General features: G+C 32.4%; 2 protein-coding genes across 3 annotated transcripts; both read right to left on the bottom strand.

Moving 5' to 3' along the window:
• Positions 1-8,484: 8,484 nt before the first annotated feature.
• Positions 8,485-13,631, bottom strand: LOC132617475 (L-ascorbate oxidase homolog). Its single transcript, XM_060332474.1, has 8 exons — positions 13,255-13,631; positions 12,842-12,951; positions 11,951-12,221; positions 11,742-11,844; positions 10,099-10,444; positions 9,317-9,682; positions 9,152-9,230; positions 8,485-8,888 (listed from the first exon to the last, which is right to left on the bottom strand). Exons 1-8 carry the CDS (start codon positions 13,405-13,407, stop codon positions 8,691-8,693), a joined length of 1,626 nt encoding a protein of 541 aa, XP_060188457.1. The 5' UTR covers positions 13,408-13,631; the 3' UTR covers positions 8,485-8,690.
• A 1,042-nt stretch (positions 13,632-14,673) lies between these two features.
• On the bottom strand, positions 14,674-18,935 carry LOC132617162 (L-ascorbate oxidase homolog). 2 transcript variants are annotated; one of them, XM_060332110.1, is made up of 9 exons: positions 18,831-18,935; positions 18,502-18,655; positions 18,210-18,319; positions 17,064-17,334; positions 16,882-16,984; positions 16,445-16,790; positions 15,811-16,176; positions 15,284-15,362; positions 14,674-15,173 (listed from the first exon to the last, which is right to left on the bottom strand). In XM_060332110.1, exons 2-9 carry the CDS (start codon positions 18,628-18,630, stop codon positions 14,961-14,963), a joined length of 1,617 nt encoding a protein of 538 aa, XP_060188093.1. In that variant the 5' UTR covers positions 18,631-18,655; positions 18,831-18,935; the 3' UTR covers positions 14,674-14,960. The 2 variants fall into 2 exon arrangements, with proteins under 2 accessions (XP_060188093.1, XP_060188092.1); XM_060332109.1 differs by having other exon boundaries at positions 18,502-18,923.
• Positions 18,936-24,158: the final 5,223 nt, after the last annotated feature.

The following is a 24,158-nucleotide window of genomic DNA, read 5'->3' as shown; positions in this document are numbered from 1 at the left end:
ATTTCTATTATATTCTATTATATATATTTCTATTTTATATATATTTTTGTATTATATATAAGTGTTAAAGGAGGACCAACATAGCATTAACAAATTGTACATAGAGCATTCCATGTTGTACGTGAAGGACAAGTTAGATTGTACTATAAATTTTGCCAATTTCATTAATGATGAATGGACACGCGTTTGTACAAAAAGATTCAATTTTAATTCTCCGACACATATTTATTTCCTCCGTGCACTTTTATTTATTCACTTTTGACTTTCACGTTCTTAAAGAATTAATAAATGAAGTACTCCTTCCGTCCCTTATTACTTGGCTTTAAGAATTAATAAATGAAGTACTCTCTTCGTCCCATATTACTTGGCCACATTACCATACTTGACTTTTCACGTTCTTTAAGAATTAATAAATGAAGTACTTCCTTCGTCCCATATTACTTGGCCACATTACTAAAAATATATTTCTATTTTTCTATTCTATATTTTTCTTATGTATAATAAACACCCAAGGTGGACAAACACAGCAACAATAAGTTGTACAAAAAGCAACTGAATTTAGAAATTAAACATTAATTCTACCTCTTGTGTATTTACTTTTTGAAATTCCCACGCGTCTGCAGTGTCTTAATTGTCCTTTATTTCCTTTATTTGGCATATACTCCCTCTGTCTCAATTTAAGTGCCTACGTTTAACTAGACATAGAGTTTAAGAAATAAAGATAGACTTTCAAATCATGTTGTTCTAAATTAAAAATGTGAATAATATAATAAAATATCCTTTGAATCTTGTGATTATAAACTTGACAGGTAGGATATTTGAATTGTCAACTTACTAAATATAAAAAGAGGCCGGTATAACCAAAATAAGACAATTTTTTTTATTTCTAATATATGTTAAATTTTCTATAAACGCTCAAAGTGGACGAACACAGTAACAATAAGTTGTACAAAAAGCAACTGAAATTGTACTTTAAGCATGGACTAATATGTGTACACATCAGAAGTTGAACATTAATGCTACCTCTTGTATGTTTACTTTTTAAGTCCCCACGAGTCCGCAGTGTCTTAATTGTCCTTTCATTTTCTTCACTTGGCATATACTCCCCCTGTCTCAATATAAGTGTCTATGTTTGACTAGACACGGAGTTTAAGAAATAAAGATAGACTTTCGAATCTTGTGGTTCTAAATTAAAAATGTGTATAATATAATAAAATATCCTTCGAATCTTGTGATTATAAACTTGACATGTAGGATATTTGAATTGTCAACTTACTAAATATAAAAAGAAACGGACATAACCAAAATAAGACAATTTTTTATTTATTTAAAAACAAACGCCCAAGGTGGACGAACATAGCAACAATAAGTTGTACAAAAAGCAACTGAAATTGTACTCTAAACCGGGACTAACATCTGTACATTTCAGAAGTTTAACATTAATACTACCTCTTGTGTGTTTATTTTAAGTCCACATGTGTCCACAGTGTCTCAATTGTCCTTTCATTTCCTTCATTTGACATATACTCCATCTGTCTCAATTTAAGTGTCTATGTTTGACCGGACATGGAGTTTAAGAAATAAGATAAGACTTTTGAATCTTGTGGTTCTAAATTAAAAATGTGTATAATATAATAAAATATCCTTTAAATCTTGTGATTATAAGCTTGACATGTAGGATATTTAAATTGTCAACTTACTAAATATAAAAAGATGCAAAAATAATCAAAATAAGACAAATTTTAACAACAATTGAGAAATTAAGGGGGAAAATAAAAGGAAAAGCAAAAAAAAAAAAATAGAGACTCATAAAGGAGAATCGCAGTATCAATCATTTGCACAATATACAAATCATAAAAACTAACTAAAGTGTGTAATCAAATTAATCATGTTGGGCCTCGTGAATCGCACAAGCATAGTTTGCTAGTTTCTATTATTTATAAGTGCCAAAGGAGGACCAACATAGCATTAAAAAATTGTACATAGAGCATTCCATGTTGTACCCATCTATTTCTATTATATTCTATTATACAAATTGTACATAGAGCATTCTATGTTTTACCCATCTATTTCTAATATATATAAGTGTGGTGGGTGGACGAACATAGCAATAGAAATTTGTACCACAAGTTATATAAATTGTACATTTTAACAAACTACTTTTTTTTATCTCACGTGCACATATGTCATAGTACTGAATATTTATCTCTTTTCATGTATACACGTATACACTTCAAATTTAATTCTCTGACACATTTATTTCCCCAGTGCACTTATACTTGTTGACTTTTAACTTTCCAAGTTTTTTAAGAATTAATAAATGAAATATGAGTGTGAAGAGAGGACGAACACAACAATACAAATTTGTACCATATTATACCCATCTATCTAATCTATTTCTAAGATATATAAGTGTGGTGGGTGGACGAACATAGCAATATAAATTTGTACCATAAGCTATATAAATTGTACATTTTAACCAACTACTTTTTTATCTCACGTGAACATATGTCATAGTACTGAATATTTATCTCTTCTCATGTATACACATATGCACTTCAAATTTAATTCTCCGACATATTTATTTCCTCCATGCACTTATACTTGTTGACTTTTGACTTTCCAAGTTTTTTAAGAATTAATAAATGAAATATAAGTGTGAAGAGAGGACTAACACAACAATACAAATTTGTACCACAAGCTATATAAATTGTACAGTTTAACCAACTACTTTTTTATCCCACGTGGACATATGTCATAGTATTGAATATTTATCTTTTCTCATGTATACACGTATGCACTTCAAATTTAATTCTCCGACACATTTATTTCTTCCGTGCACTTATACTTGTTGACTTTCAAGTTCTTTAAGAATTAATAAATGAAGTACTCCCTACGTCCCATATTACTTGACCACATTACTAAACTACTTTTTTATCCCACGTGGACATATGTCATAGTGCTGAATATTTATTCTCTCCTCATGTATACACATATGCACTTCAATTTTAATTCTCCGACACATATTTATTTCCTCCATGCACTTTTACTTGTTCATAAATGAAGTACTCAACATTACTAAAACTATATGTCCAAATTACTTGTTCATTTACAAAATCAAGATAAAATTAATTAAATCTTTCCCATCTTATCCTCTCTATCCCATTTTACTTGGCCACATTACTAAAAATATATGTCCAAATTACTTGTTCATTTACAAAACCAAGATAAAATTAATTAAATCTTTTCCATCTTACCCTTAGTAATAAATGTTTTTGAAAATAGTCAATTTTGATTAGAATGTATTTATTGGAGAGAGATAGGGGTAAGATAGTAAAATACATCTTTTATTTATGATTTCTTAAGGGGCGTGCAAAAGGGAAAGTGACAAGTAACACTTATATATATTAGAAAAGTCTCAATAGCCTTCGAAAATGATTTGAAAATGAGTAATTAATGTGAAGGGTAAAATTAATAATAAGAACAAAAAATTATCTCCTGATATGTTAACGTGGACAAGTAAAAATAAACGGAGGGAGTGACTTTTATCCTATTTTTCTTCTTTGTCAATACTTTAAACGTGAAGAGAGGACGAACAATAGCAATGAAAATTTGTACCAAAAGTTATACAAATTATACACTTTAAGCAACTATTTTTTATCCCACTTGGACATATGTCATAGCACTGAGTATTTATTCTCTTCTCATGTATACACGTATGCACTTCATTAATTCTCCTACACATAACTTGTCCACTTTTGACTTTTCACGTTCTTTAAGAATTAATAAATAAAGTATATATTTTATCATAATTTTCATATTTATTGGTGTATAGTCTCAATAGTCTCAGAAAATGATTTGAAAATGAGTAATTAATGTGAAGGATAAAATAAGAAGAAGAAATTTTTTTTTTTCTTGATATGTTAACTTGGACAAGTAAAAGTGAAGGGAGGGAGTGACTTTTATCCTAGTTTTCCTTCTTTGTCAATACTTTACTTATTTTACTCTCTTTTGTAGTCTCTGATTATTGTTTCTTTACATTTATAAAATGTATTACTTTTATATTTTTATTTCGGAATTAAAATTTGGTGATTTACAATATAACATATATTTTTCTAATTTTGATTTCTTTGTAACAATTTTTTTTATCTATAATTGTTAATATAAAAAATTATAATATATTTTTTAATTAATTTAATAAAAATATTTTATTATTTTTACTTTTAAAAATTCAATATATACAACAATGGTTCTTATGTTTGGATCTGAACAGTTAGTTAATTCAAATGGATATCAACCTGTCGGTATACATATAAGATATTAAAGAATTTAAAAGAAAAATTCTAGAATCAAAATATTACTTTTCCCTCATATTCTTACTAATTTTCTTTTTTACATCGATAAACAACTTTTATTATCATGACAATGAGAAAAAAGTCTGACTCTTTCCATCTTAAAGCTTTAATTCCATCATATGTTTTTAATTTTTAAACTCCCTTTTTTAATTATAACTAAAGTGATGGTACATAAAATACATTTTATATATGTTGCTATATATAATAACAATTAAAATGTTTTTAAAAGTTATTTTCAAAATACAAACCTTAAAGACTGGCTAATTAAAGTGAATAGACATGTTCGGCCCGTGCATTGCACGAGCATGTATTGCTAGTCTATATATAAGTGGCTAAGGAGGACTAACACCACATCAAATGCTTGTACCACAAGCTTTACAAATTATACACGCAATGAATGCTTGTACCAAATGCTATATAACTTGTACACTTTACCCAACTACTTTTTTATCTCACGTGGACATATGTCATAGTGCTTAATATTTATTCCCTTCTCATATATATACATATTCACTTCAATTTTAATTCTCCGACACATTTATTTTCTCCGTGCATTTTTTTCTATTATATATAAGTGGCTAAGGAGGACTAACACCGCATCAAATGCTTGTACCACAAGCTTTACAAATTATACACGCAATGAATGCTTGTACCAAATGCTATATAACTTGTACACTTTACCCAACTACTTTTTTTATCTCACGTGAACATATGTCATAGTACTTAATATTTATTCCCTTCTCATGTCTAGACATATGCACTTCAATTTTAATTTTCCGACACATTTAATTTCTCCGTGTATTTTTACTTATTCACTTTTGACTTTTCACGTTCTTGCTGAATATTTATTCTTTTCTCATGTATAGACGTATGTAGTTCAATTTTAATTCTCCTACACAAATTTATTTCCTCCGTGCACTTTTACTTGTTCACTTTTGACTTTTCACGTTCTTTAAGAATTAATAAATCTCACGTGGATATATGTCATAGTACTGAATATTTATTACACGTATGCACTTCAATTTTAATTCTCCGACACATATTTATTTTCTCCGTACACTTTTACTTGTTGACTTTTGACTTTTTACGTTCTTGCTGAATATTTATTTTCTTCTCATGTATACATGTATGCACTTCCACATATTTATTTTCTCTGTGCACTTTTACTTGTTTACTTTGTACTTTTCACGTTCTTTAAGAATTAATAAATGAAGTACTCCCTCTGTCCCATATTACTTGGCCACATTACTTGACTTTTCACATTCTTTAAGAATTAATAAATGAAGTATTTCCTTCGTCCCACATTACTTGGCCACATTAAACGCCCAAGGTGGACGAACACAACAACAATAAGTTGTACAAAAAGCAATTGAAATTGTACGCTAAGCAGGGACTACTAACATGTGTATATTTCAGAAGTTGAACATTAATTCTACCTCTTGTGTGTTTACTTTTTAAGTCCCCACGGGTCCGCAGTGTCTCAATTGTCCTTTCATTCCCTTCATTTGACATATACTTCCTCTGTCTCAATTTAAGTGTCTACGTCTGACTAGACATGGAGTTTAAGAAATAAAGATAGACTTTCAAATCTTGTGGTTTTAAATTAAAAATGTGTATAATATAATAAAATATCCTTTGAATCTTATGATTATAAACTTGACATGTAGGATATTTGAATTGTCAACTTACTAAATATAAAAAGAAGCAGACATAACCAAAATAAGATAAAAAAAAATTTTAACAATAAACGCCCAAGTGGACGAACACAGCAACAATAAGTTGTACGAAAAGCAACTGAAATTGTACTCTAAGCCGAGACTAACATGTGTACATTTCAGAAGTTTAACATTAATACTACCTCATGTGTGTTTACTTTTTAAGTCCCCACGTGTCCGCAGTGTCTCAATTGTCCTTTCATTTCGTTCATTTGGCATATACTCCCTCTATCTCAATTAAAGTGTCTACGTTTGACCAGACACAGAGTTTAAGAAATAAAGATAGACTTTTGAATCTTGTGGTTCTAAATAAAAAATGTGTATAATATAATAAAATATCCTTTGAATCTTGTGATTATAAACTTGACATGTAGAATATTTGAATTGTCAACTTACTAAATATAAAAGGAGGCGGAGATAACCAAAATAAGACAAATTTTAACAACAATTGAGAAATTAAGGAGAAAAATAAGAGGAAATGAAAAAAAAAAATATGGAGACTCACTAAGGAGAATCGCAATATACTTTGCAAAATATACAAACCATAAAGACTAACTAAATTGAGTAACCAAATTAATCATGTTGTGTCCCATGCATCGCACGGGCATAGTTTGCTAGTCTAATTAGAAAGTTGGATCTAGTAGTCGTGGTCCATAACAAGCTTTTATATGGTGTGTTTTAGTGCTTTAATTACAAGAAGTGAAATGTTCACACCTCTTTAGTATCCATATGGCATCGCCCATCTCCCAATCAATAGATTTTTATTTTTCTCGTGTTGACAAGAAGCCATCTCCGGTCGCCATTGATGAAGTCGATGAATGAAGATGATGAGCCAAGAAAGGAAAAGAAGAAAGGAAAGATGAAGTACGGATAAGACGAGGTTCTTGTCTTGTCCGCTTAATAAGAATCTTTAGTTTATTATTCTCCAGTTCTAAAAGAGTCAAAAGAGACACCAAATTAACTCAACATATTAGAGCCAAAGTGAAACTTATTAAACTGACAGCCTAGTTTTATGGATGGTTAATTTGCAATAGAGGAACTGTACTACTCCTACTGTTCTAACTTTACTACTCCTAATGTTCTAATCAATTTGTGATCTAATTAAGCTTGTACACACTTTTTAACAGAACAGTTGTGAAATAAAAGTAAAAGTACAATAGTAATATAAAGAGGAATAAAAAGAGTATTAAACATGGAAATAAGGTAGTTCTTATTTCTTTCAAGTTTGTTTCTCTCAAAGTGAGGAACGTCTCTTTTATAGGATATAAATTAAAATCATCCGAGAGTTACATTTCTTAAATAAGATATTAATTACATGTATGTACAAGTAGAATTCCATTAAATAGACATTTGTTGTAAGTATGATTCGCAACACTCTATAAAGCCCTGTAAATATTCGTAATCAATTTATACTTTAAAGTAAAATATAAACGAGGTTTATGGAACCCACACGATGGCCTATAAATTATTGGAACACGACATTAAAAGAGCAAAGTGTTATGAAAGTGATTTACCGTCTATGAAAAGCCTTAGGGTCAAAATAAATTTGAAACCACGTCACTTTACATGATTACAGGTTGTTAGTGCTCCTGGGGAAGACAACGGTGGTTAGACATAACTTTGAAATGATGTGGCACATCTAGTAGCTAATTAAGCAAGCTTCCAACCAGTTCAAGTTTAACAATATTAATTATTCATTTTGTTGGTCCTCTTGTTTTTGTTGCACCAAAATTAAACTAGTCGATGATCGTGAAGGAATGACTTTTTTAATTAAATACCTATAGCATAGTGTTTGTAATATATGCCAACTGGTATGGGCAATCAAAATATCCTAATAGACATCAGTATGGACTGTATTATTCTGGAACAATATGATTAATAAAAATCTTCCAGTTTCTCAAAAAATATTACGAGCCAAGATCATTATAACTCACTATGATCAGTTTCATATTTGGCGAATCCTTAGTACTCCTTTTGTCCCCTTTACAGGACATCTTTAGGGATTTGAACATTTTTGTGATTATGGTTTTCAAGCATGAATCTAAACGTATTTAGTTTAAGAATGGTGATTTATATTTTTATGCATTCTTTAAATGTAATTTGTGTTCTAATGCACATGCTTTTTACCTTGCACTCATAACTCCAAGGGAGGTGGTAGAATTCTTGTTAGTTGATAGTTTTAGCCAAAATTTTGTACTTCCGTTAAGAAATTCACTTAATTTGTATAAATAATTTATTCAGAACTTGGGAAGCTGCCTATTCTACGGTTCAGAACTCGTTAACTCAAAATTCTACCCAATTCCATCATTCGTTTGACAGAAAAGTGTAAGTACGAATATTTTCGGGCTCCTGCCAAACATGTGAAAACAAAGGAAATTATATTGATTACAAGGAAAAATCACTGAAGCCAAAGATAAGTGAATAAAATCAAGAATTGGATTATTTCAATGAGCACATCAGTAACAACTACTTGAAGCCAAAACAATAGATATAAAAGAAAAACTGAGTCCACCTGCACTTGTAATATGCAGAATGGCCCTATTTAAATGTAATAAATAGTATGATTCTAGCCACCTACATATAACAATTCTGCAGGTTGTTATAATTATTGGTGCAGAGTTCATCTATTTGCTGCTCTTCCACAACGAAGGGCATTGTTGGGAATTGGATATTCATCTCTCAATGAATTTGCTGGTGAATAAACTCGCAGATAAAATTGCTGGCCTAAATATTGGCGAGCCCAATTCTGAGACCTTATATTCCACATTCCCACATTGTCTAATGGCATGTATAGCGCAGTCCAAGACTTGGGGTACACCTATCAATCATGATCAAATTGCAAACCAACTAAGTGCTTAATTTCAGAAATTAGTCGAAAAGATGTGATTTGATTATAGGTATAATAATCAATTTACATACTATTATGTATACAAAATATACAAAACCAATACACTGATTATGTATATTATATGTATACAATATGTATTATATGTATATTTATACTTAATATACAAAACCTATACATTTGATGGCTATAATTTTTTGGAGCGGTCCAAAAATGTAATTATGCAATTAAGTTACCTGAACAGTTGAACGAGAAATCGTGTCCCTTAAATTGTATGTTAATCTGCTTGCAGGAGTCCATTCTCCTCCACCCATCCTGTTTATTTCATAGAGTTAGATATTGTATAGATAAAGAATTTGGAGTTAAGTTTAACATACAAGATTTCAATTTTAGAAACTCACCCCACGACGAAAAAATGGTGTCCGTCAATGTGGTAAGACTGAACACTGTCTTCTAAATTTTCAAAGATAACCTCAGTATAAGCTCGAAAATCAGCAGCCATAACGGATGTCTGAAGGTAAGCACCACCACCAGTAGGGCTATCTGGAATGCTTCCAAGGGTAAAGACCCCGGGAATATTGAAGTGATCAGCAAGTTTAAGCGGTGTATCTGCTGGAATAAACGACACGCTATTGATAGCATATCTTTGCTTCCCATTGATGATTGGAGCTGAATTCGCAAGTCTAATTGTGCGCGTGGTGTTAATCAGTCCATAGTGGTAGGAACCCTGGGGGTTAGGTCTCGGTCCACTAGCTGATAGATTACGCCTGTTACCATACAAGCATAGGTGTTAAACAACCAAGAAAACAAAATTTTGCATAGCATATGATTGGGAACTAATGGCACAAAGCAACAGTTTACATGACCTAATGAGTTAGGAACTTTGTTCATCTAGCAATTCAAATGGAAGCTTATTTAGTACTCTGCAACAAGAAGAGTATTTTTCCATTTTTGGCCGGTTGACCGAAATTAATTATGGGTGCTATCCAAAATATAGAAAACCTATATACTGATTATGTATATTATATGTTTATTTTGTGTATATAATTTATGTATATTTAAACTTAATATACAAAACATAAATATTGTCTGGCTATTATTCTTTTGAGTGGTCCAAAAATGTAGTTATCCCTCCATTTATTTCTAGTTACTATCATTGATATCAAAGTAAAGAGAGATGCACCTGAGAGATCGGGCCTGATTAAGAGACCAATCGATTTCAGTTGTTGGTCCACCAGGAGGAGGGCCAGAAACACTTCCTGCTGAGTTACTATAACGAAGAGTAGACGTAGTTGTGAGAACTTGAGATGTGAAACGCGTCGAGACAACTATATAGTAATCATGTGCAGGTTGATCTGCTGTTAACAACACAGAATAGGACTGTCCCAAATGGATATCAAGGGAATCATATGTATTTTGCACAGTGTGAGTCCCTTCTACTTCAACTACCATCATCTTATGCCCCTGGATTCTGAAATTTACGGAAGTCGTGAACCCGAGATTTGATATCCTGAATCTGTAAGTCTTGCCTGGAACCGAGAAAAAAAGAAGAAGGGATAACTACATTTGTAGATCATTCAAAAGAATAATAGCCAGCAAATGTATAGGTTTTGTATATTAAGTATAAATATACATATAACATACATATTGTATATACAGAATAGACATATAATATACACATAATATGCATAATCAATGTTGGCTAGCGCCCATAATTAATTTCAGCCAATGGGCCAAAAATGAAAAAAGCCCAAAAAAGAGGATATATATATGTATATATATATATATATATATATATATATATATATATATATATATATATATATATATATATATATATGTATCAGATTAACAGAAAGAGAAGTATACAGCAACAGGAATCTATGCTCCAAGAAAGATAAGTTGTGGGTTCAATGGGTTCACATTTATTATGGAAAAGGAGGATCACTATGGGGAGAGGTAAGGAAGAATGCATCTTGGTTAATTCAGAAGATATTAAAAGCCACCAAAAGGTTGGAAGATGCAGGCTATATGGAGGGTGAAGTAATACAAATGAACAACTTCTCAATCCAGAGATTGTATTTACAGCTCAGAGGAACTTTTCAGAATGTACCTTGGAAGAATCTAGTATGCCACAACTTGGGATCTCCCAAATGGATTTTAGTGGTGAGGCTAGGCTGCTAGCTATATATGGAAGGTTACTCACCAAGGACAGGCTAGCTCATTGGGATGTATTAGAAGATGCACACTGTCCTCATTGCGTTAACACCAATGAAACAGTGTCCCACTTGTTTTTTGACTGTGTTATCTCATCAGGTGTGTGGAGAAGGTTGCTACAATGGCAAGGAATTACCAGACAGGTTTTAGATTGGCAAGGTGAAGTTGATTGGGCTATAGGGCATTGCAAAGGCAAGAGTGATCATGCAGAGATTTACAAGATGACATTGGCTGGGGCTATTTACCATATCTGGCAGGAGAGAAATGCGAGAATTTTTCAACATAAGCAGAGAAGTGAAGATGCAATTGTGAAGCTCATCATACAAGAGGTTCACCAGAGAGGGACTTTGAGGAGTAGATTGAATAGAAGAATAGCTAGCTTGAATTTTTACCCATAGTTAGTAGAGGCATAGCAAGGAAGTTTTGATGTAGAGAAGTGAAGCTGGGAAGTTATAACCCAGTCTTCTGGATGTTCTTATACTCTTTTTTTCTTTTTTGTTTGTTTTTCTTGAGCTGTACAGTATACTTGGTGAATAAAATGTTCCCTTATTTGCCAAAAAAAAGTACACAGCCAAAAAATTGATAGGACTATGTCTGATTAAAGGTGACCTTGATCCACGGTGAACGTATAACCATTTGATCCACGTCCATTGATAAGGAGCCCGTCAGGGAAGGGAAGATCATGCCCAACGTCCAAAATTGCTTTGAGGTCCTATAAAATGCAAATAAGCACATGGATTATCAGAAAATGAATTCCCTTAGTGACCAAACTTAATGATAAGATTTAAATAAAATTTGTTGGAAGTGCACAGGCTCACAGTGTGGTTTTGTTTGAACCAATCTCCAGTGAGTATGTAGAACTCTCCAGCAGGAGGAGGAAATGGAACGGGAATCCTGGGGCGGCTGGCGATATTTATGCTACCGAATCCTCCTGCTGCTTTGTGGAAGGCAAGGGAAGGGAAGTAGTAGAAACTACCAATCTGATCTTTGACTTGGAGAACATAAGTGAAGTTTTGGCCTGGTGGAATGGGACAATTAGTACCATATACTCCATCCTGCCATGAATTTCTCCTTTGCTCGACGCCATTCCTGAATTGAAATCATTCCATGCATGTTATTCAACAGAACAAATTTGTAGCGCCAATCAATATGGTGGGGAACTATCAGATCATCATAATGAAAGAGATTGTCAAATTGGAACCCAGTGATATGCCACTTATAAGTGACCTAGATAACCTACTAGGAAATCTTTGTTCAAATAATATTGTCAAATTGGAACTAAGTGATATGCCACTTATAAGTGAGCTAGATAACCTATTAGGAAATCTTTGTTTAAATAATGAAGATGCAGAAATCATTTTGTAAGCATATATATTTGTATATAATAATCAACTTTAAGAGGGTACACACGACATAAGGTAGCATATCCTTTGATAATCTAACATTATACAGGAAAAAATAAAAAAAGTAAGAAAAGATCTCAATGTACATAGTGTCCATGAAGTTGCAGAAGGGGATACAGAGCCCATAATGATACATAAAGACAACACTATGTTGTGTACATAAAACTTAAAAGTGCAGCCCTCAACAAAAAGTAGGAGTATTAACTATCACAAGGGAAAAAAGAATTCATAATAAGCAAGCGGTTACCATTCAATTAGTAAAACCATAAGAACAAAAATATAGGAATGCAAAGCATGAGCAATTACCAAGAAATGAGAAAGGGCTCATCCAAGTTGTTGAAAACATTGATAATCAAGTTGTCATTGGTCACACAGTCAATAGTTGGTCCTGGAAATTGCCCATTTATTAATATCCCCTGCCATTTTTAAACAAAAAAATATAAAAAAGAAGCTGTCTGTACCAGCACCAAAGAAAAAATCCAATATCCCTCTGTTGCGAAACAGAGATAAACAGACAGAGACAATTAACTTTACTAAGATGACTTAAATCACTCTTATAACTACAGGTTTCTAGTATGTTGCTCGGACCAGTGCATGTCAGATCCTCTAAAAATAGTGCATTTTTCAAGAATTCAACACGGGTGCAGGCAACATTTTTGGAAAATTCTAGCTACATAGGATTTCAGCATATAACAAGTAGCAAGGTCAAAAGAGAATACCTGTTGTTTGACACCCAGAGGGTAAATATCACCATATGTGACATTCCAAGTATAAAACCTATAAGGGTCGTCCCCATTGATGACATTTACATGAAGTAACATCACCACCACCACTATTACAGGCAACCAATAAGACCTCCAACCTTTTCCCATATTTCTTGTGTGTCTTCGATTCAGTGAAGTGAGTGTACTTTTGAAGAGCAGAGAGAGTAGTACTTTTGAAGAGTAAACTTAAGAATGAAGTATGAAGACAGACAGCCCGCTCCCCACTTTACTTTTCTTACTTAAAATAGATATATTTTGCCCAACTATTTTTTGACGCGCTTTACAACAAGGGACTCTGCCTTTTATTTGTGCTCTTTTATAACAACTCAAAATTTAACCACTTTTAAAATTTGTGATTCTAAATATGTTACCGACTATAAAAGTTTTTCATTGATGATAGCATGATATTATTTTTTTTTTAACTAATTTTCAAATTGAAAAAGGAGTCGGTTCTTTTAAAAATTTATTGGAAAGAGTATATTAAAATGAAGAGATGAAATTAAAATGAAAACAATTGATAGTTGTTTTAAAAGTCAAAATTAGAGCGCTTTTATCAATATTGAAAGAAAAAAACCAGTTGGAATTTTGCTATTGTATCATTGTCTTTTAGTGGTTTTACATCACAACAATGAAAAAACGGGGGCGGATCCATGTGTATTAATTTTTTGTGCCCGAGTATCCATTAATGGCAGCGAATACTCTATATATAGAAAATATTAAATTTTGATATAAAATATTAAATAGCACCTAGGGAACAATAAAAGAACTTGATGTTTTGGTTAAAAGGTCACAGGCCATAGACTAAGCTATGAAGGAGTAGAGTTTGAAACTGACTCAAAACAATTGATTTTTTTGTTGTTTTAAAGGTGAACACCCAGGGCCATTGAATCCTGAGTTTGCTAGTGTAAAAGATTGAAAGGTCAAGCATAATTCAGAGCCTTATATAAAACAAGAGATAATCAAGCAAATAGAGCAGTACTACATAAGAAGTAGGGGTGTCAAACGGGTGGGTTTGGCTGGATTTGGGCAAATTAATTTGGGCTAAATATCGAAGTAATTGCACGGTTTGCCCTTCAAATGGGTTGGTCTTTAATTTTTTACCTTCAGATGGGTTGGCCTTTAATTTTTATCCATCAAAATCGAAGTTATGCCTATAGGGGCATAAGGGCATAAGTCCGATTTGAAGCGCAAAAATTAAAGACCGCCACAAAAGAGGAGCATAAGAGCAAATGACCCGCTCGATTTTATGATGGGCTGACATGAGTTGGGATAAAATGAGCTGAGCTGCACGAGTTGGACGAGTCATATTCTTATGGGCTAATTTTGAATGCCTAGTATGAAGCATTGAAAACGAATTATACAAGCATCAGAGGATAATCAAGAATGGATGAATAAATGGAAGCAACTTTATGAATTGAGTTGCACAAAATGAACTTGGAGGAATACACATTACTTTTCCTCTCATGCTGCAATCAAGAATCTCAAAAGTAATCCTAAAATGGAATAAGATAACATTTTAAATGGGCAAGAAAGAAAAACGAAGTGCTCAAAAAGAGCAGATTCTGCTGCTTCCCCTTTAGAATTGTTTGTCACAGCTCTCATACTAACAAATAAGACCAGTCACCCTTTCGTGACTGTTAAGCTGATGGTTCATTCCTTAATTAGAGTGGGCGAGTCCTCCGACCTGCTGCTCGGCCACAGAGAAGAGCACCCTTTGGAATTGGATACTCATCTCTCCATGAATTGGCTGGCGAATAAACACGAAGGTAGAATTGCTGTCCTAAGTACTGGCGAGCCCAGTTTTCTGATCTGATGTTCCACATTCCCACATTGTCCAATGGCATGTATAGGGCTGTCCATGACTTTGGATATACCTGTTGATCACCGAGTTAAGGAAAAGAAATGTTGAAAACACACATAAAAGGAAGCTGATGAACTTTGTCGAACTTGAACTTGAAAAGTTTAGTTGGGATTTGGGAAATACCTGAATTGTGCAACGCGAAATTCCATCTCTCAAGTTGTAGTTCGATCTGCTTGCAGGTGACCATTGTCCACCATCCATCCTGTTCATATAATCAGTGTTAACAAACTAAAGGCGTAGGATTTAATTTATATACACTATTAGCGTATTTTAACCAATTGTAGAGGTTAACTGTCTTACTTTTGTGTTACTAGTCTCACTTATTATGGACGGTTACATTTACGGTCAAACTTCTATATGACTATAACAGCATCGTTTGTCTGGATATTTTTTGGTTGTTATAGTAAAATGTTGTTATAGAGAACATATGACATAACATGAAAAATCAGTTCAAAAAAGAACTTGACCGTTATAGTAAAATGTTGTTATGCTGTTATAGAGAAGTCTGACGGTAGTTATTCTTTTAGCGACCTGACGTCATTGTATGGAAGTTAACTCAAAGGCATAACCCTCAAAAACATTACTCCAACAGCTTTTTGTCCCTTATATTTTCATTTCTTTTCCTTTCTAGCTGAAATGAACGAACTTACCCTACAACAAAGAAGATATGCCCATCAATGTGCCATGACTGCACAATGTCTTCTGGATTCTCGAACACAACTTCGACGTAGGCTCTAAAATCAGCAGCCATGACAGAAGTCTGGAGGTAACCACCACCTCCAGTAGGGTTATCCGGGATGCTGCCAAGGTTGAATACCCCGGAAATGTTGAAGTAGTCTGCAAGTTTGAGTGGTGTGTCTGCTGGAATGAACGACACACTGTTGACAGCAAACCTCTGTTTACCATTGATCACTGGAGCAGAACTTGCCAATCTAATTGTTCGCGTGGTGTTAACCAACCCATAGTGATAAGAACCTTGCGGATTTGGCCTTGGACCACTTGCTGACAAATTTTGCCTGCACTCAAAAGTGGCATAATTACATTTTTAGACCACTCAAAAGAATAACAACCAATAAATGTATAGGTTTTGTGTGTTTGTGTGTATTTATATATATATATAGATACATATAAATAATCAGTATATAAGTTTTGTATATTTGGCTAGCGCCTGTAATTCATTTCAGCCGACGGGCCAAAAATGAAAAAATCCCAATCTCACAGAGAACAAAAGGACAAGCATGCAGGCAGTTTCTGATCTCCATTCAGCAAAAATTCACAATGTACCTAACAGATCGAGCCTGATTGAGAGACCAATCAATCTCAATTGTTGGTCCACCTGGGGCAGGCCCAGAAACACTTCCTGCTGAGTTGCTATAGTGAAGAATTGATGTTGTTGTTAGTACTGGTGAAGTGAACCGTGTTGAGGCAACAATGTAATAGTCCTGTCCCGGTTGGTCCATTGTGACCAATACAGAATAGGACTGACCCAAATGGATATCAAGCGACTCGTAGGTGTTTTGTAGGGTGTGAGTCCCTTCTGCTTCAACTAAGACCATCTTGTGCCCCTGAATTCTAAAATTTATTGCTGTTGTGAGGCCAACATTGGAAATCCTGAATCTGTAAGTCCTGCCTGGAAAGAAAATTCTTAGTCACTGCAATGTAAAAGCAAGAAATGCGGTGTTTATTTTGCAAGAGTTAATGCAAATAAATAGTCTGATCACCTTGATTAACTGTGAAAGTTAAACCATTGGACCCACGGCCGTTCATTAGAAGGCCATCAGGGAAGGGAAGATCACTTCCTCCATCTAAAATTGCCTTAAGATCCTGTGATATGTGCAATAAGATTCAGAGTCTTAACGGATCCACAAAATGTTTCAAGAATATGTATTTATACGCTACTCACAGTGTGATTTTGCTTGAACCAGTCACCAACCAATATGGTGTATTCACCAGCAGGTGGAGGAAAAGGAACAGGAATCAACGGACGACTATCTATTTTAATGCCACCATAACCTCCAGCAGCTCTGTGCATAGCGAGTGATGGGAAATAGAAGAAACTGCCAATCTGGTCCTTAACTTGTAGGACATATGTGAAATTCTGGCCTGGTGGGATTGGACAGTTAGTCCCATAAACTCCATCTTGCCATGAGTTCCTCCTCTGTTGAATTCCATTCCTGCCCAATAGTCGATTTTGTATTCTTATTAATTATATATGCTGGAACTTCAGGTGTTCATTGAGGTTTTGTTCACTATCCAGGCAGATGACAAACATGAAACAGAATGAGGCATAATTACCAAGAGACAAAACAATCCAATAGTTCCAAATTGCTTAGTCATGACTAAATATTAGAGAATCTCAGCTGATGAATATATTATTCAAGACTTCCACGAGTTCCAGATCTGGTTGTTATTTATGAAAGTGAAAGCCATTTCTTCACAGGTAAGTAGTCCCAAAAGGAAAACATTTGAAATTTGTGGCTTAAAACAGCATTAAATATTTGTGTGGCTGTAAGTCGTTTCATTAAGGGTAAAAAGTGAATTTTAAAGTTAAGTTATTTCTAATTATATAGACGTGACATTTTCTTTTGGACTTAAAACAGCTTTAACTATTCGTGTGACTGTGAGTCGTTTCATTAAGGCTAAAAGGTGAATTTTAAAGTTAAGTTATTTCTAATTATATAAATGTGACATTTCTTTTTGGAACAAAGTAAAAAAGGAAAGTGCGCCAAATTGCTTAGAGAATGATGAATATGTTATTCAATACTTTCATACGCATTTGAATAACTTCAAGGAGTTTCAGATCTATTTATCATTTTTGAAAGTGAAAGCCATTTCTTCAGGATTAAGCAATACCCTATGCAGATAATTCAAAATCGGTCAAGAGACTACATTAAAATATGATATAATGAGAGTAACATATCTAATGTACATTAAGACAGCAACTCAGACACTGCTGTAGAACATTATCGTCCTGATTTTCTACATGTAACATAAACAGATTCGAGACTAAGCAGTTCATTCAAATATGCATAGGGAAATAAGTGCTCACCAGGACAAGAGAAATGGTTCAGTCAGATTGTTGAAAACACTGACAATCACATTGTCATTGGTGACACACTCAATTGGGGGTCCTGGAAATTGCCCATTTATCAATATCCCCTGAAATATACAGAAATAATCTCCTCACATGAAAAGAGTTAAAACAATGCACATATTTCAAATCCAAAGCATTTCTTGATATTGACAGCCAAAAAAATAGAGTAAACAAAGTACAGAGTTTCCAACCCCATTAACCAATAATCTTAAAAACAGAAAAAAGATTAAGAGAACACAAGTAGTACCTGTTGCTTGACACCAAGAGGATAGATATCACCATAAGTAACATTCCAAGTATAGAATCTATATGGACTTTCTCCATTGGAGAAACCCAATAGGAATAAGACCATTAAAGACCACCAAAAGCTCCTCATCTTACCTTCAACTCTGTTTCTCTACCTGTAACACTAAAATATGAGTATGCAGATGAGATGACAGATCTAACACTATTAAGTTACTCCTAACTTTTCTTTTCTTTCTTTCAATGGAAACTCTTCTGTGTAGTTCTTTTTCTTCTCTTTCTCACTTTAGATTAATCTAATGAAGAGATTAGAAGATGCTGAAATGGGCTCACAAGCTGTAGTTGAGCTGTCTACTCTGCTTTTTGTGTCTGAACAGACTACAGAGAAGACGGTCACCCTTTCTTTCTTTTTTGTAAACAGAGCTACTTCCAATTGCTATTTATGCTCTAAACAGGGGCTTGCTTAAACTAGCAGCCGTTTGCCGTAAAAAATTATTCACTTTTTCCGGAATTTTTTTTTATTTTTTTTATTTTTAGCGTTTGGCCATAAAAATTCAGAATACAACTCAATATCAAAAATAAGAAAAACTTATTTTTTAAAATTTTTTCACTTTTTTACACCATAATTTCAAAAACTATGGTCAAACACAACTCTAACTCTAACTTCAAAAATTTCAAAAAAAATAAATTTTTTGTTTAAATGTTAAAGATCTAGATTAAAATAATATAAGCAATCAATGTAATCTCTAACTTTGGTAACATGGTTGACATTTCTCCAAAATAAACTTTGGTAACAATATAATTGACATTCCATTCCTCCAAAATAAAATTTAAACCTTGTTTAATATTCTAAATTTCATTAATAATTTAAGTCTCCAACTTTGATGGGAAAAAGTAATTAGGATTCCTAAAACATAAGTTAAACCTTAAGTTGAAATTCTAAATTTCAGTAGTAATTTGAGTTAATCATAGATTTTAAGTTTATTATGTCAAAACTACTTAACCTGTTGATAAACAGCAAAAAACATTGAACACTTCAACTGTGCTTTAATACATAAATATTCTGATTAAACAAATATTTATGTTGAAAGTGATGTGGGTGAGATTTTTCTTATTGCAAATTGCTAGGATGTTTCCCTTCTTCCAACTTTTGTTTGTTGATTTATGTTAGTTCAAAAAATATGTCTTGAACGTAACTCATGGTTCACGTTAGAAATTCATTAGCTGGAAATCATTTAGTCTTGTCGAGGGTTATGGAAGAAATGCTTGGTTACATGAAATCAATCGGCATTTTATTTGAGTACTTACATTTATGCAAATATATAGACAGCTTATATCTAATAAATAAGAGATATATTTTGGTAGTTTTGTCTAGAAAACAAATTTCACTGGGAAATAGTATAAGGGGTTACTGTTTCAATTCAACGTGTGAAGGGATATTGTTTCCTGACCCTTAGATGTTAAGAGGATAAAGTGAAATTGATTGTTCTTTCTATCAACGTTAAAATTGTTTTTTTTATAACATATTCCTTTAACTATAGTTAGGATATTTATTAAATGAATTTAATTTAATTTAGAACTTTAACAATTTAAATAAAAATAAGAGAATCGGTAGAGTTGAGTTGCAACTTCATAAATGGTACAAGGTAGGGGTAAATTCTTACTCACATGGGACATACACACCAAATCAAGCAATACCTTGATTGTTAAATGCTCAATTGAAAAATACACATCACTTAATATAGTTTAGCTGTAGGTGTATATAGGCAAGACACATGTTTTGTGTTCATTGGTTTATTGTATACACCCGGCTTGGTTAAGCTCTTCCATTCCAACAAAGAGAGGGATGTATATTTTACAAGTTACAAAACGATAATTATCTAAGCGTGATTTGAGGCTTGAATCCATTTAAGGGTCATATTCTGTGAACAAAAAACGTACATAGTACGAAAATAACAACATGAAGAGAGAAGCAAATAAAAGGTTGGACTATGTAATGATAGCAGTCTTTACATAGTTGTGTGATGTTATAACACGATATATGAAGGATTGACTTGTATGTTGGCTTCTCGGCGTGATTTGATGAGGTAACATGTGGTGTGTATATGGGCTAACTTTTCATGGTAAACTCTTCTTTTTATTTCCCCTCTCTGTTGATAGTAAAAGAACTAAAAAGTACGGGCAAGATACGTAATGACAAAACTCCCCATCTCTTCAACTATTTATCATTGTATTCTTGCATTGTCCTTTTTAAGAGAACGATCGAGATTGACCGGTTTATTTGTTATATGAAAAACAAAAACAAAAACACGTGAAGGCTAGACCGAAAACTTATCCAAAGTAGACAAGAGGGGGTTGCTCAGATGGTAAGCGCCCTCTACTTTTAACCCGAAGGTTGCGAGTTCGAGTCACCAAGGGAACAAAAGGGAAAACTCCTGGGGGGAGGGGTATTAAAAAAAAAAAAAAAAAAAACTTATCCAAAGTACTCCCTCCGTCTCATGATAAGTGTCACTTTAGCCAAAAATACGCATATTAAGCAACCAATAATACAATATGAAGTTTACCACATTACCCTATATAATAAAAATAAATTATTTTTACCTTTTGATTAGAGCATGAACAAGAAGTAAACCTTTTGACATTGAAAATCCAACAATACCAAGTTATTATGTAGCTTTTTCAATCATCATTTAGATGTTATTTTATTGTCTAAGGGTAAAATTGGAAAAAATTAGTCAATTTATGTCTTGGTTTTCTAAGGTGACACTTATTATGGGACAAAAAAATTTGGCTAAGATGACACATATTATGGGATGGAGGGAGTATATGTTAATAAAAATTAGACCAAAAGTTGAAAACGTTAGTTTGTTTTCTAAATTTCAACAATTAAACTTTTTTTTTCTTGGAAAGATAAACTGCGAAGATCTAAGTAGTATTAAACACAGCTTGGACTTGTCTTAGACAACTTTAAATTTTGCTTTATTCTGCTGCCATGGTATCAGAAGTTAGCTAGGCATTGGTTATCCTATAATATAGGATTTTCTTCATTGAAAATGCAAAATGTCAGTGGAATAATAAATAACTGTAAATTGAATCTACTCTGTTTACCCACATTATGCTAAAACTAACTCAGCCTCTAAATATAAACATATACAAATTCAAAAGGAAATCCATCTTCTCCTTTTTTTTTCCCCCTTTATTCAACGAGATAAGAGACAAATTAGATTTTTCGGTTGCATTTAGTGAAAATCAGGACTTAATTTAAGTACACATCAAGATCGAGATATAGTGCTAGCGGAAAAAAGTTAAAAGACATAAATGGTGCGTATGTTAGGAAGAAAAAATGTTTTCGACCGAAAATGTTTCATGGAGAATATTTCCTTCGTTCTATTTTAAATGTAGAGGGTCATCTACCGGAAACAATCTCTCTACCTTTTCAAGGTAGGGGTAAGATCAGCGTACATACTTACTTTTCCAGACTTCACTTGTAGAATTACACTGTTTGTTGTTGTTTATAAGCTCAATAAAACTATCCCAAACTATTGTCACATTAGAAATTCAAAACTGAACTAGATAATTATTTCTAATTATACCCTTAACATTAAAGAAATAGAAATATACACAATATTTAAGAGGAAAGATCAATCTATCCATATTAAATAGGGATAACTTATAAACTATACATTATAGTTATTATTTTTTTAATGGACGTAAAGAGCTAAAGCGACAGTTAAATAAGACAAACAGAGTAATGTTTCTTCTTACTTATTTTATGATGTTTGATAAGTATGCAGAAAACAATGTTACAAAAAGCATTTTTATATACATGTGGAGTAAGGCGGCATGGAGGTAGGGGTGAGGGCTTTGGTGGGTGGAAGTGTGATGAAGTGTTTTGGAGGATCGATGCGGAGATGTAGAATACTACTTATGATTTATTTATTTTTAACTTCCCTCAGATTTTTTTTAAAAAATTTAATGAACTATAATTTCAAATAAAATAAATTTTGATCAATTAAAAAATAAAATAATACAAAAAAAATTGCATATTTTTCTCCCTCCAAACTCACCCAAAGAGAGATGGGTTGCTTATGGGCAAGGTTTGACACCACACAAACACGTGCGATTTAGCATAGTCATGTTCCCTCTGCATGGTTCAAGAACATTCAACGCGACACCAGCCATAGTTCCTGGGAATCTGTAGGCCCATTATAAGGATTAGGTGTGTCTCTAATTTAAAATATTACTAAGTTAAAAGGAAGAGTTGTCATTACTTTTGTCGGTGCCGGTATTAAAATCTATAACAACTGACTTCATCAATATTGTTTAGTATTTTAATGAGTTGTGTAGATAAATCACTACCAAGACTTATGTTACCATTTAATGATACTGGTAAGGGCATGTTTGAAAAGCCACCCAGGTAATTGGAATTGAGTGTAATTGGGTGTAATTACACAGTTTGGCCTGTTTGTTTGACCAGGTAATTACACAGTTAGGTGGGAATTGAGTGTAATTGACAGGGTGTAATTACACTCTCTAATTCTCAAAGGGGGGCTGAGAATTGGGTGTAATTACACCCTGTAATTACAGGGTTACTTTTTAGTCTGTTTATTTTTTTTACTTTAATTCATTTTTATTTTTAATTTATTTTATTTCTATTATTTTAATTTTTTTGATTTTAAATATTTTTTTATTTCTATTATTTTAATTTCTTTTTTATTTTTACTTTTTTATTATTTTTATTTTTTAAAATGTATTTTTCGTTTTATATTATTTATTTTTCATTTTCTTTCTTTTCATTCCCAACCTTTACTTCTTGTGATTCCATGTAATTGCTCGTATTTTTTTTATTTTTTTATTTTATTCATTTAGCATAACCGTGTTATTATTCTAATATTTGAAACTACACCTCTTAATATTGGAAAGAATGAGTTATTAACAAACTTGACATATAACAGGTGACGTTATTAAAGTATAATTTCATTGTGAATGGGGTTATAGACTTATATTTTTCCTTTCTTTTGAATTATTTACTTAAGTTACGTTGGAACTTACTTATGTAATGTTGGAATTTGACATAAGAGTATTATGTTGAACTTTTTCTTTTGGATTTTGAATTTAGGTTATATTTTCAATTTTAAGTTATTTGCTTTCACATTGCATGTTGTTTATTTTTCACTTACATTTGATGGATTTTTTGTGTCAAACATCTGAATAATGTTATGGCATTATATTTATTAATATTATTTTTTTGTCAAACATCCAATCCATGACGTTCTCACAAAAAAAGTCTTCTTTTAAGTTTTATAATTAATTAAAATTAAATATTAATTTGAAAAATATATATCAATTATTTTTGTTACAATATTAGTTACAAATATATGATTATTAATTAATATATTTTCAAGAAACAATGTGTTATTAAATAACTAATTTAATATCATTTATAAAGGCAATATTTTTTAAATATTAATTTTAAATTTTTTATAATTAAATTTTATTTTTAAATTAAACTGACTGTGTAATTACACTTGTGCAACCAAACAGCACGCTTGTAATTACACTGTAATTACGTTATGACAAACAAACATGTCGTTGTAATTACACTACTGTATAATTACTAGGCTGTGTAATTACTACCCTAGTAATTACACCAATTCCAAT

This window comes from Lycium barbarum, chromosome 11 (genome assembly GCF_019175385.1).
Source record: "Lycium barbarum isolate Lr01 chromosome 11, ASM1917538v2, whole genome shotgun sequence".
Taxonomy (NCBI): domain Eukaryota; kingdom Viridiplantae; phylum Streptophyta; class Magnoliopsida; order Solanales; family Solanaceae; genus Lycium; species Lycium barbarum.
Note: the sequence above shows the minus strand (reverse complement) of the source record. Positions and strands in the feature narration are given on the sequence as shown.